The sequence below is a fragment of the Acipenser ruthenus genome, chromosome 17 (assembly GCF_902713425.1).
Source record: "Acipenser ruthenus chromosome 17, fAciRut3.2 maternal haplotype, whole genome shotgun sequence".
Lineage (NCBI taxonomy): Eukaryota > Metazoa > Chordata > Actinopteri > Acipenseriformes > Acipenseridae > Acipenser > Acipenser ruthenus.
Genome location: NC_081205.1, coordinates 30,997,067 through 31,011,262, shown reverse-complemented (window position 1 = coordinate 31,011,262; position 14,196 = coordinate 30,997,067). Strand labels below are relative to the sequence as shown.

The 14,196-nt window shown below is 37.6% G+C and overlaps 2 protein-coding genes across 2 annotated transcripts in view; both read left to right on the top strand.

Moving 5' to 3' along the window:
• Positions 1-5,700, top strand: part of LOC117422937 (calsyntenin-2-like) — a 154,670-nt gene extending 148,970 nt beyond the window's left edge. Inside the window, exons 16-17 of the mRNA XM_034038184.3 lie at positions 1,059-1,243; positions 2,677-5,700. Of these exons, the coding sequence (XP_033894075.1) occupies positions 1,059-1,243; positions 2,677-2,874 (383 nt within the window). The 3' untranslated portion in view covers positions 2,875-5,700. The remainder of the gene's footprint in view (positions 1-1,058; positions 1,244-2,676) is intronic.
• A 2,975-nt stretch (positions 5,701-8,675) lies between these two features.
• LOC117423233 (tripartite motif-containing protein 42-like) lies at positions 8,676-12,438 on the top strand. The gene is made up of 3 exons (XM_034038738.2): positions 8,676-10,403; positions 10,634-10,861; positions 12,264-12,438. The coding sequence occupies exons 1-3, from the start codon at positions 9,561-9,563 to the stop codon at positions 12,288-12,290; spliced, it is 1,098 nt and encodes a 365-aa protein (XP_033894629.2). The 5' UTR covers positions 8,676-9,560; the 3' UTR covers positions 12,291-12,438.
• The last annotated feature ends 1,758 nt before the right edge of the window (positions 12,439-14,196 follow it).

Genomic DNA, 14,196 nt, shown 5'->3' with positions numbered 1-14,196 from the left:
GTTTGCTGGTCTCCGGTTCGCCCCTTTTTATTTTTCCCTGTGCCAGAAGTGTTTTGTCAGTGTTCTGGATGACATAGAAACATTTCCAAAGCAACAGTTCAGTATAGAAAACACGGTCACAGTAAAATAGGCTATTGAATGCCGTGTTGGCAGTATGGCGTTGTTGGTAATTACCTTTTTTAAGGAGTATCAGAGAGCGAGTTTCTGTCTGGGTACGCTGTACCAAATAGCCTGCTATTCTCCTGGTCACTCCTCTGCCCCCTTATTGGGTAGTGATTTTCACCAATGATAAGCATTACGAGTAGCGTCCCATTTGGAACCTATAGACAGCAGCTACACTTATAATTCCGCTGAGATCTCTGCATGTAAATGACATTCTAAACGTATAAACCACAACAGGTTCTATATAAACAGATAAAGTGCATTCATATATTAATATCATGTTTTTTTATTTTTTATTTAGATGTTTATATGTTTAAAAGTGTTCGGGGCTGCCGCTAATCAGGTTGAGAGTGTATTTTCTCTTGCACTCTCAACTTGATAAGTCAGATGAAGAACATTTGAATTCAGAAGCATTTTTTAGTGCTTTTCCTCCCAGGACTCACAAGCGCTGCTGCTTCAGAACACAGGAATTTCCTCTGCATAGAAACCCCCTTGACTGTGTGCAGTATGTCCACAATCGCAAGGAGATACATTCAAGTGCTTTCCATTCTCACTCCCCTGCTGCACTCATCTGGTGCTCTGCAACCACCCATCACTCCCCATGCCGCTTAATCGACTTCCATTTGCTGCTGGCCAGCTGGTAACCTCGTAGTACATCCGCCTCTTCAGCAGGCAGTCTGGTGTCTGGAATACACTGATACGGTACATGAGTGTATGAGATTGCATTGGTATTAGTATAATACAGTAGGCCCAGTATGGTAATAACTGACCTACTGGGCACAAATTATATTGGCAACCCGCCTTCTGTTTGCCCAGTCCGGTGGGGTGGTTAAATAAATGCATTACGGAATGTTTGCCGCTGCATTACCAGATGCCTTGTATTTGTTTTCTTTCAGCAATTCCAAGCGCTGCCACCGTTGTGATTGTGGTGTGTATCAGCTCTCTGCTCCTCATCGTAGTGCTGGGAATCTACAGGATTCGAGTGGCCCGCCTGCACTCCTCTGAGAGCGGGGGAGGTGCAAAGGAAAACCAAATGGATTGGGACGACTCGGCGCTGACTATTACCGTCAACCCCATGGAGGTCAGTCTCACTGGTTTTGTGAATTTAGTGCTCACTAAACAACGGCACTGGCATGCAATGACACTATATAGTCAGACAGTAAATTCCCCTCGCTGCTGCTCCCTAATCCCCCCCGCGATCCAGTAATTCAGAGACTATCAATTACTCCAAATAATGTGGACTAATATCCAATGAGGGCTTATTAGGAGTCAGATGCGTGCATGAGAGGTTGCCGAGCTAGTTAGATACACCACGCAGTCCCTTGAGTCACCTATTGTAACTTTCAACTGGTTCTTCAGTGCAGCGTGAAGGTAGCATTCGGCATGGAAAAGGACCTGACAGTATAGACCAGAGCAGGAAGATCCTGTCGGCAGGTCTGTCTTGTACAGGGTATAGGCCAAGAGGTTTTTAGATTATAGAACCACAGTCTCAATATGCTGCTATTCTTGGTCGACCTGATTTAGAAGAAATGTGATTCTGAAACAAGGAACCAGTCAAAACTGCTACTAATTTACAGTGTTGATTGGCCCCATTCTGAGGCATATTCACAAACCAAAAAGCATCAGGAAAGATATCCTGTGGTTGGTTAATGACTTTCTTCTTTTGAAGATTTCGTACAGTATCCTGTCTGAAATGGGTTTTGAAGGAATAATAAAATAGTTACAAAGTGGATGTGAATACAGATCTGTTAATTTGGAGACTAATCATTTTTTGTATTTATTTAGCTAAAGAAAGGATATGTGTAGATCTTATACGTAGCATAAAGTTACACTGATTTACTAATACTAATACTTACGTATTAAAAAAAGAGTATCTTCCCATTTATTTATTTGTATACAGTGCATCACAGAGCTGTGTGTAGCGGGGGTGATATCCAGCCATTCTAACCTTTGGCGATTTTACTATGTCAAATGTACAACGCAGTTTGCTTAGCCATTGAGTTCAGTGACAGGAAAATAAAACTACACCGACAAGCCCATAAGAATTTGCTTTATAGAGCTTTTTCTGTTTCAGTGGCGTTATTTCAAAGAGATTCCATTGAAATCAGCATGCTATTCCATCGGGTCTTTGTAAGACAACCACAATGGATAATAAAAAATAAAAAGCTACCACTAAAGAGAAGTATCTTGTGCAAACCTTTATCTATGTAAACGTAAGCATTATTGAAAAAAATGAAAATATATATTACCGATACTGGTAAATATTTAATCAATTATGTTAGTTACTTTCAAAGCATGGTAATATTGAGTATGTTTTTTTTTATCCTGAATACACCAAAAAAAATAAAAATAATAACTAAATAAATGATGTTGTGGCATATCTGAAGATAAATTATGGGTAAATAAAATTAAGGATTAATTTATTCAGTGTATGAAAAATATATAATTAATAATAAGTTAAACTTCACAAGATGTAACCTGCTTTATCGTTGCTACATCTCCTGTGTGTTCTAGAACTATGAAGAGCCGCAGCAGGCTAATGAAGAGAGCGATGAAGAGGAAGAGGAGGAGGAAGACGAGTTGGAGGAAGATGACATCACGAGTGCGGAATCAGACGTCAGCGATGACGAGGAGGCAGTGACCATGGAGGGCCAGCGCGACGGCAGGAGGAGAGAGCAGCTGGAGTGGGACAACTCAACACTACGTTATTAGACAACCTTTCCTCTCCACCACCCCTGAAACACCTATAGCATCTTTGCTTGTTTCTAAGGCTACTGATTCATTAGCAAGACTCTGAGTTAGTGAAGTGGTGTGACTTTGGTTTAAAAAGTGGGGGAGAAGTTTCTGTAGCTGATGCATGCATAAAGATTATTCTATCTGAAATAATGAAAAGGTGAGGGGACATGTCCCTCATGTAAATTACGCCTATGAGTAGTCTATCACATACAGAAGTGTCCTAGTGCCAATTAAAAAAAAAAAAAAAAGGACTTTCTAGGAGATAAAGTCCTACGTGGGATTTTTTTTTATTATTATTTTATTTTTTAATTAGGACGCTTCCCTGTAATTACATGTTTAACTCGGCAGACAGAAACCTCACACCTTATAAAATGTTGTCCTCTGCTGGCTAGGAAAGTGTACTGCACTGTTTTTATGGTAACCCACTTTTTAATTTTACTGCAATATAGGACAAAGGTTTTCATTTGCATATTTCATGCAGCAGTTTTTTTTTTTTTTTTTTTTTTAATGACAGCATTTTTTCTTCTGCAAATGTTTCAATCTGTCTGTACTCCCACTCCTGGCTGAAATGTGTTCATTTTTTTATTATTAACTCAAATTACTTTAATTGATTTTTAAATATGCTTCAACTAAACTGGCCTACATGAATCCCCCAACACTGGATTTTTTAAAATCCACCTGGGCCCACTCTTTAAATCTTCGTGGACCTGCACTAAGGTTTTCTTAAAGGTGTTGGATCAGTCTTGTTAAACAATCTGTAGTCTTTGTCTGAACTTCTTCAATATCTTCTTAATATATAAAGAATAAAGTTTGTCTGTCTGTTTGTTAATTTATGCATTCGGACCCCGTAGGAGCCAGTGCAACCAAACTTTGCATGACCTCCTCTTTCATCCAGGGGAAGGTCGAGGGCTATGTTTGGATCCAACATTTTGACCCCCGGGGTACTTTATTTAGTAACCCTATTGCTGGATCACTACAGTAGCCGTGTATCTCAAATTAAAGAAACCCACAAAACCAAAAACAAAAACAATTAAAATTTAAAATGGAAAAAACCAAAAACAAAAAAAGAAGTTGAAAAAAGGGAAAGGGGTCCGTGCGTATTGTGCGACACCCAAGATCGGTAACTTATAGGAAACCATAAGGCTATGTTCCCCAATTTGTCATGCATGAAATATTTAAATATTGAATTTCCCCGGGCAATGCCGGGTACTTCAGCTAGTACTGTATATAGAAATTATGCCTGTTAATAGCTTTTTCACATATTGTCTGGGTCCAAAGCAGTTTGTCAACCTGTGACTTTTGTAACGTATTGTTTTGTCACCTGTTCGGTAGCCCATGAGGTCAGAAAGCAAAGTTCTCTTGTATGCATTATATAGGCTATTGTGCACCCTTCTATCGTGTAAACCTATAAGTGTTTTCTTTCATATAAACTTTGTTAATAAAAAGTTGCGATCTTTTAATATCTTCAATCCGTCAATGGAATATATATGATATTTTATTTACAGACTTTGTAAAATTTTAAATTACCAAATGAGCTGTATTTATTTTAAGCAAAAAGAATTCAGAATTCTTATGCAGAAGTTTTTTTGGTTTTTTTTTGCGTCGTTGTTTTTCATGTAACTTTTTACCAAATGTTTAGTGATTTATTTATTTATGTAAATATATTTATTTTTCTGGTAGTTCACGCTGACACATTTCAAGTGAAGAGACCGATTTTTTTTTTTTTTTTTATGCTGTTCTGTAAATACCAGTTAGGATAGTTACAATTAGACAGTAACTCTAAGGTTGAGTGGTTTATATATTTACATTACGTCCTTCTTAACTTCTAGCAAATATGTGTCTCTCTGTTTATCATGGATATGGAAAAAAGAGTATGAGACACACAAAAGAAAATCCCCAGTATCCAAACACACAGTATACAAGTAGCGTGAGTCCTGCATGATCAGAAGTAAGACCTTAAAAAACAAGTTGAAATCAACTGCCGCTCCTGCCCCGTGATTTTTCATATCCCTTCAACCAGTTTTCACAAAGTTGGTTTATACTGTACATTCACTGATACAACTTCTGGCTACACTTTACCAGAATACTATTTTAAAAGGGCAGTTCTCCGTACGTGGGTATGTAATATTTAACATTACGCATTTAAATCAGTGGCCTCCTGTCATTACTACATGTAGTACTAGAAAGAAAAGACTCCGGTCTCGGTTTAATTAAAAGCACTGAAATAGCTTTTATACATAGCAATGACAGAGGGGTCCATTGTTATGACTGGATCTCTCTTGGTGTTTTTACCATTTGATTTAGCTGAGAGAATATACTTTCTGAAACTATGTATAGATTACAAGCAGGGGTGCGGTAGCACCCCCTGGCTTTGCATGGCTTCCATCATATACTGGGGTTACAGTTTTGTTCAATGGCTTTCAGCACCCCCACTTTAAAAATGGTTCCAGTGCCACTGATTACAAGTGAAGTTTGTTGCAATGAGTAATAGGAATACATATGCTTAATTCATGTGCTTGTGATGACTCTGTTGTGATCCTCGGTCCATGATATTTTAGCTTTTTAAGTTTGCATTGTCAGGTTTTGACCGTTTTACATATAATCATGACTTATAAAATGTCTGTTGTAATAGATTAAAAAAAAAAAAAGTATATTTAAAAATGCCAACTCTGTAAAATGTGTAAAATGTATTTATTTTTATTTTTTTTAGGTTTAATTTATTTATTTATTTATTTATTTTTTGGTCACAACAGCACTTTCTGTACATCGGCCAATAAAAACTGGTTTTAGGATTCAGCTGAAGCTTTGTGTGAATGATTGGATGGATGAATTTGGAGCACACACAAACTAGATCAATGCATCTTCACCCCACGATGACAACAGCCCACTGCCACAGCACTGTGAGGCAAACAGAAAGGCATTGTGATGTCATTGAGATGTTGTGACTAGTCGCAGCTCTGATTTTAAACTGCACTGAGAGGCAAACGGAAATGTGGGGTGTCCCTAATAAGTGAATAAGCCAGGCATAACAATTATAACACACTCAACAGCACGAAATACAAAACAACCATTCACTGCAGCATATAGAGATATAGAAAAGATAACAATGCTAATATAATAACATCAACATTGAGGCTATTTGTACTGTTTGTTTCACCTTTACTGACAAATAAAAAAAAATAAAAAAAAATAAAATCAATCAGCATCTGAATATCAATTAACCTGTAACAGCGGTGTAAAACTTGGCTAGCTTTCAGACTTAACATTTTACACTTTTTTTTCACAGCTAATAACTGGAAGCCTTACTATAATTCATTTTTGTCGAGCTTTTCAACTTTCAAGACACCTTTTAATCATTGAATTGAAAAACACATAAGGCAGCTGCAGTCATACCTATAGGTTTGACTCAACACATAGTATACACACACACAGTACTAGAAATCACCATATCACATACAGTAGTATTAATAATATGAGATACTAGAGAGAGGGAATCACAATATTTACTTTAGCCTGTGCTCTAAAAGACATAAGCATCCATTGTGTGAATTCGCATGATGCGTTTATACACTACCTGCTTTTGTGTGCATTATGACGTAAATAACACGTTACAGTGATAGTGCTCTCGGAGTAATTTAGTTGTAATATGAGCCAGCTAAGCATACCTCTAAATAAATGCATAAATACAATAGTACTGGTGCCTAAATATCTCGTTTTATTAATCAAAATATTGTGTATAATAATAACCACTACCACGCCTTGAATTTGACTACGATGGGTATTTTCTTAGCTTGTTTTAATAATACACTACGGTCCCTGTCCGTTTTTAGGTACAGGGAGTAATAGTAGGCAATTATGATGAAGTAGGTGTATTATTATGATCCGATACTGTAAACTGCGGGTACAGTCATTTCAGAGGGCTGCAGGAATGTGAGTGGATAGAAATGCCAGCGTTGACCACGTACTGGTCTGTTGCGAGTGATTTCTAAGATATTTGAAGCGTGGTAGTACTCAGTATGGATTATTTAAGATCCATGCACGTCAACGCGTTGTAACAATTCATTTGCATGCCAGAATAAGGTAAGTGGACTAAAGAAAGTGTGACTTCGCAAACAATACTGTATGGGCTCTGGCTCTATTATTTCTTGTAAAGTTTTCAAATAATTAATCTAATCTAACCGTCTCCATGATATAAATCAAATAAATCGAGTTACTCCGGTATATTATTAGCCCCATACACTTGGATACATCATGGTGGCTTTGACACAAGTTGGCCCCGATAGTGTAAATTTACGATGTAAAGTAATGAGAAAAGTGGATCTTAAAACATAAAAAAATTGAAGTATGCAAAACAGAACCATAATAAATACACAAATAAATAATCGTTACTGCAATCGGTCAGCTAAATACAGTACCGTTTTTCTACTACATGTTTTATATGTTTATTTATGATTAACTTTGGATAAACAGATGGGTACGGTGACGAAAGCATTTTTGGAACATTCGGGATAAAGGAGGAGGTGTTCTAGAACACACTGCCGTGTCCAGCATTAATTAATTTATTTTGTAATAGATACATAATTAATTACCCAAATAACTGTATATGTGCATATTCTGGATGAACTTTATCGGTAAAGTTTTTTTTTCGCGATTAATTTAAGGTACACGAATGAATTAAAATAAAACAAACTTGAAAAACATGTTTCACTTTCATTTTTAATTTCATTTTCACAGAACATGGAACTAATTAATTAATTAATTTGGAATTATATGAACTCTTAAACGTGGTGGGTGACATAGGTACAGTATTTATTTCGGCACCTGCCAGCGATAACTAACATTCCACGTGGTGTTTAAAATCAACAGCTCTTCTGGTTGTGAAGCGAGATGTCGCAGAGTGAACGGAAATTAGAAGATAAATGGTGGAAGAGAAGAACAGAAGAGCGGCCAAAATCATCCCCTCCAACGAGCTTTGGCAAGGAAACAGGGAAGAAAAAATCTGCGGATAAATTGAGCCCTGACAATTCAAACAGCAAGTGTGTAATTTTACGTTGAGTCCTAACTCTAAGGAGTTTGGGACAAGCTTTGGGACACATTATGTAATGATACAGTAAATGTCCATAATACCACAATAACCTATATGTTATGTGAAGAGCCAGTGTATTAATTAAGTGCTCTAATTTACTTTGCAGGTCCATTAAAAAAACAAAAGGTCAACAGAAGGATTCGAACAATGAACAAAAACATTTGTATCAACAACTTACCTGCCCAAGCTGTGAGAATCTGTGCGAACAAGCCCAGTTACTACCCTGCCATCACAGCTTGTGTGGGAGTTGTGTGGAAAAGATTAAAAAGCAAACTTGCGGCGACATATACGGACGTTCTTCTGCCACGTGTCCTGTGTGCAAGTCAGAGTTCAACTTCAGTAAGAACGACATCCAGCTCTTTCCAAAAAACGACTTGCTTTGCAACATCATTAGCAGGTACTCCCAAGAGAGTTCCAAAAAGAGCCCGGCAGGTGCGGAAGACAACAACATTTACTGTGAGCTTTGCCTAAAGCAAAGAAGCTTGGCTCACGTGCATTGTAAAACCTGCAAGCTGAATTTCTGCAAGAAATGTCTGCAGAGGATCCACAGCCACCCCGCCTTCCAGGCTCACTTCCTGACTGATCCTGTAAACAAAAAGTCAGATCCAATTTCATGCTTCTATCACCCTGAAAAAACCTTGACTTTTTACTGTCTTACTGACAAAACCCCTGTCTGCAAAGAGTGCACAGTCACTGGCCACAAAACACACACAGCAATTAGTGTTCAGGAGGCCTACTCTGAGGAATCTGGACACCTTATTGAAATCGTGACACATTCAGAAATAGGCAAGTGACGTTACCTTGTATGTTTGAATATGATATTTCATGCTGTAATTCAATTAGACCACTCTACAGATGCCATGCTGACAGTATGGTGTGCACAGTATAGGATTTGGCTGAAGAAAGTTCTTATATTAAGCACTATCATGTATTTTACTGTCAATTCCTTTGAGCAGACCATGTTTGCATGAATGTGATCAATACATTTTCAAGAATTTAGAATCCACAAAATATGCATGCATAATAACTCCATTGAGTTTATAGACAATGTATGTATAGTTAATGTACGCAAACATTTGTCGTCATAAATATTTACATAGAGGAACATCGGAAAAATGAAGTTGTTTTGAAAGTAAGGGGCTTATTCAACTAATTGGAATCGGGGAAGGGTAAATTGATTGATATGGATAATCAAATTATAAGTGTAAAATGATCATAACAGGTTACCAGTTTTTTTGAGGGGGCATAGGCAGTCAAACACTTTGAACCACAGGAGAAGGTGCATAGTAAGTTTGAGCTTGAGGTGTGTCCATTACAAAGCTTTTTGAGGGGATAGAATGTCATTTAAGCTAAGATTTTTGTAAGCGCAATTTACATAAAATAATATGCCATCAAGTTGGAACAAAAAAAGAGAAATGGTGTATAGTTTTCATTTAAAATTTTTACTAAAAGACTGCTAGTCTAGCCCCAAGTTTCAGTGGTATTTGTAAAAGTGTTGATAAAAAAGGTTTTCTTGTCTGTTTTTATTACTTGTCATTCTTCAGCAAAGCATTCATGCGAAAATGACATCATAGACATGAACAATTTACTAATCAAAATAAAAGACAGCAAAATTGAAACACACAAAAGAGTCGGTGAAGGGTTCCTGGACTTACACAAGATACTTGGGGACTTTGAAGACTTGCTGATTGACACAATGAATAAGCAGGCAGCAGAAAGAGTGGAGCGAGTAGAGAGCTTCATCAGCCATTCCTCCAAGAAGCTGTATCCTCTGGAGGGTTTGCTTCTGTACTGCAAGGAAGCTCTGAAGGAACACAACCAAGGGGCTTTCTTGCAGTCTGTTAACCACCTGACGTCAGAGGTGGTCAGCATTGTAGATGAGCTCTACGTACCTGAGGATGAACTGAAAGAAGACCCTTACAAGAGCTTTAGACTGGGATTTGGAAATGTTTCAAAAGATCTGATTGATCTTCTTCAAAGTAATCTTTATCATGATAAAGAAGAGGAGAGACCCAGAACACCAAAGCTATACATCAATAACAAATATCCACCTGAGCCTCTTGAGTTCTTGGTCCAGGCAGAGGCCACTGAGACCATGACCAAGACATACTCCCCAGAGCCGAAACAGTACAAGCGTGTCTCCAAGTCGCCTCCGACAGTGCCACCCAATAAGGTTGTCCAGGTGAAAGGAGAAGATAGCTTCAAAATGGTGAGAAGACAGGAGAAAAGGCCGAGAAGCACTCCGCCTTATCAAGAAGACCACAGTCGGATGAACACCTTCCACTGTCACACTGACAGGAGCCACGATGACCTGGAAGCTCTTCCCTCTTCAAGGAATTTCTCAGTAAAAGTACAAGACTTCTTGCTGCCCAGACCACCAATCATCTACCAGCACATAGTGCTTGAAGATACTGCAAAGGTATGAACATGTGCTGAATATGTATGCCTTATCATTGGGGGGGTGGGCGGGTATATTTTAATGCTCAAAGATTCAATAGACAGGTTTAAACAGATTGCACTTAGTCAGAAGACATTTCAGAACTGTAAGCTGACCAAACACTTTCCCCATACAGGAATAGTTGAAACTTTCCATTATAAACAGAATACTAAATTCTCTATACCATTCTTGATCGGTATTCTTGTCTGCAGATTTACTGGATGGTCCCAATTGGAGAAAACACTGACGTTTTTGATGTCCAGTTTCAAGTGGTTTCTAATGATTCCAGGATGTCTTTGTCACAAGAGCAAGGGGGCCTTTTTCCTGGAATAAAGTCTTGCACTTTTGAAGTAGGATGCCTGAACCCCTGCTCAGAATATCTTTTCAGAGTGCGAGGGGTGAACATCAATGGAGAGGGAGAATGGAGCTATCCTTATAGGGTGAGCATGCTGTCTGGTGCAATAGCTGGCCAACCGGTAAACCAGGGGTTAGCAACTCAGGGACTTTGTTCCTATAAACTTCATAGGCAGCTCAATTAATAATAATTTAGCCTGGTTGGGAAAAATATTTGGGCTGGAATGGAACTTGAGGGGTCTACCTTTTTCAGTGTTTTGACATTCTATCAAAACAGTGAGGAAATACCCTCTGTGTCTTTAAGTGTCCCTTGACTACCTGATATGTCATATCAGAGTGCCTTCTTATGTACTTTTTGTTGTGTCAGGCTGTGTATGAAAAACAGGTCGGTGGACCTGTTAAACAAAGAGTTCAAAAGGATTCCTACTAAAATGAACAAACTCCTAGAAACATGTTATGAAGAAAAAAATACATAGAAGACGTCAGTTATTTTACTAAACTTAAAAGTCATTAAATCTAAAAAGAAAGATCAAAAGCTGATCAAAAATGTTGAAATGCCTCAGCCTGGGTCAAGTGGTGTAAGTAAAGTGGTCTGGTAATTTATTCATTCAAGCTTTTGGATAGACAGGAGGTGGATTTAACTATGTACACAGCAGAGTTTAATAATTCAATTTGATAATTGCAGCATGGGCAGGAGTTCTGGACTCAAACTGCAAAATGACATCTCTTGTAATAACACCCTATGGACAGTTTATTAAACTTTTTGTAAATCACATAAATGAAAAATCGTAAATCGGGCTATTCAACATGTATTCAGAATAATCTGTAACTGTGATTGGTTGATTTCTTAGATGTGATTGATAATGTTCAGTAAAGTCAATTTTTAATTAATATTTTAAGTTACAGTCCATTTATTGTGCTAAATCACATCCAGTTTGTCATTAAACAAGCAGTCAGCTGTGCAGGAGATTTCTCTAATTAGCAGTTTTGTTCTGCTCTGCATGAGCACTTAATCTCCTAATTGTGGGGTTATCGTGGTGTTCTTATTAAGGCTTTGTAATTGCCCAGAGTTGTGTGACAGAGCCATTAGTCTCTATTGTTAAATCAAACTTTAATTTTACGCAGTAATTTTACGCAGATTAATTTGGAAATGTATATAAAAAAAAATATATATATAAAATATAAAAAGTAGATCTCAAAATGCACATTATTAGAAAAAAATACTATAGCCTTTGTGCAGCAATTTGAAATACAATGATGAAATAATATAATTTACAGCAGTGCAATTACAAAGGCCTTCCTGTGGACACGTGTTCTGTTACTAACATCTGAAATAATACAAGTTTAGGACAAGTCAGGTGTGTTTTAAAAAATCTGTTTTGAAATAACATCTAAGCAAAAAAAAAAACAAAAAACATTAAAGTGATTGTATAGATGTAGTTACATCATAACAGTCCTTAACAAAACAATATGTTCTCAATTTTGCAGGTTATAGCTGAAGGCGAAGTTGATTGAGAGCAAAGTGAGGACAGTGACAGGTTTATGATAAACCCCAAGTCAAGGATACAATGACGTTCAAAAAAGGTCCTGACAGAAGAATGTCATTCATACTCTGGCTTGCTTCAGCTGCCTGGTACATCTTGAAGGGTGAACCTATTAAATAGAACCTGCAGTTTGAAAATGATTCAGTGCTACAATGGTGTCAGTGCTTTTTGTGGTTCTGGTTTCGTTGTGCCCACAGGTGTGTGAATGTTCAATATTGTCTCACTGTCCCATCATCAGCTGTGAACTTATATTAGTAGCCTTCGGTAAGCGTCTGTTTCATTTATACAGAAAAATTTATTGAACCCTTGGATTGAAACTTACGTCCCAGTTGGCTAATGCAGGCTCACATGATCAATAATAGTTTGTGCTGTTGCTCAAAGTCAACGGTGCCCCACAGCATATCACAGATTTCATTTGGTGAATTACTCTTAATAAGAGCTTGTTCCCCTTGGATTAAAAAACTGATACCAATAAATCCACTGTCAGTTTCTCAATCCTCGGGGCAACAGTTTTCCACTATAAGCATAAAATATTTGTATGTTACATCATATTATTATTTATTTAGCAGACGCCTTTATCCAAGGCGACTTACAGAGACTAGGGTGTGTGAACTCTGCATCAGCTGCAGTCACTTACAATAACGGCTCACCCGAAAGATAGAGCACAAGGTGGTTAGGTGACTTGCTCAAGGTCACACAGTGAGTCAGTGGCTGAGCCGGGATCTGAACCAGGGACCTCCTGGTTACAAGCCCTTTTCTTTCACACAGCCTCCTGTATGGTGGTATAATGAAAGAAGCCAGACTGCTAGGGAAGAGTAATGGCAATATAGATAGGAGCATTATTTCACGTTAATGCAATTAGAAATAGATTGCGAAGGCCACAAAGAATTCTACTAATTACAGAATTTAATTAGGCAATTCATTAACCAATTAAGAAGTGCTTGATCTCCTAGTTCAGCTTCTTTCTGGGTAATTGAAGACCATCTTTAATGAATAGATTATTATTATTATTATTATAATTATTTATTGTTATTATTATTATTATTTATTTCTTAGCAGACACCCTTGCCCAGGGCGACTTACAGTTGTATACAAAAATACATATCAAGAATTGCAGTACAATTAAGAGCAAGATACAAAATACAATGACTTCAGTACTAATAAGAGCAAATACAAAACACAGTATGATTTGATATCAGGGCAGTTCAAGAGCAGATAAGTGTTGATAATGAGCAGGAGACCATCGGTTGTGTACTGAAGATTGGTAGAATAGAATGCTTTATATTTCCTGAATTTGCTTTTTGCTAAATCAAAGCTAAATGCAAAATACCTCAAATTCTGTGTTTTGCAAGCAAAGGCTCCTGGCTGAGCCCTTAATCAGCAGCTTTGATCTTTGCATAAGAGATCATTTCTAAACACTTCAGTGTAAACAGTAGAATCAAACGAGTATGGATTAGAGCTCACGCTTAACGTTCTTAAGGCTACATTTATTTAAAAGGCACGCTTCAAAAATTGTAGAGTGGCTGATATCTTTTTAAAAAGGAAACATTGCAATTCTAACTAATACTGGAAAAATACTGTTAGATGCAAATGCGTTTTACACAAGTCTATCAAAACAGACTAATACGTTCAATATGTCTTTTTATTGGAATTTTTCAAATGTATCTCGTGTTATTTACAGTGTGTGTGGCATCTGCTGTTATTTACGGATAGGAAGCAGGCAGTGCTGCCCTCATATTTTAAAATTCCCCAGGGTGTTCTAAATGACATCGGAGTGCAAAGAGTGCAGCTCCTGTCTGCTGTAATGATAGTAAACAAGTTCAGAGAGTGCTAGACATCTTGTAAAACCGTGAGACTGTCACAGCCCACATCGAGTC

Coding starts and splice junctions, on each gene's coding strand:
- LOC117423233 (XM_034038738.2), top strand. CDS start 9,561: ATGAACAATTTACTAATCAAAATAAAAGACAGCAAAATTGAAACACAC. Junction 10,404..10,633: donor TGCTTGAAGATACTGCAAAG/GTATGAACATGT, acceptor TCTTGTCTGCAG/ATTTACTGGATGGTCCCAAT. Junction 10,862..12,263: donor AATGGAGCTATCCTTATAGG/GTGAGCATGCTG, acceptor TCAATTTTGCAG/GTTATAGCTGAAGGCGAAGT.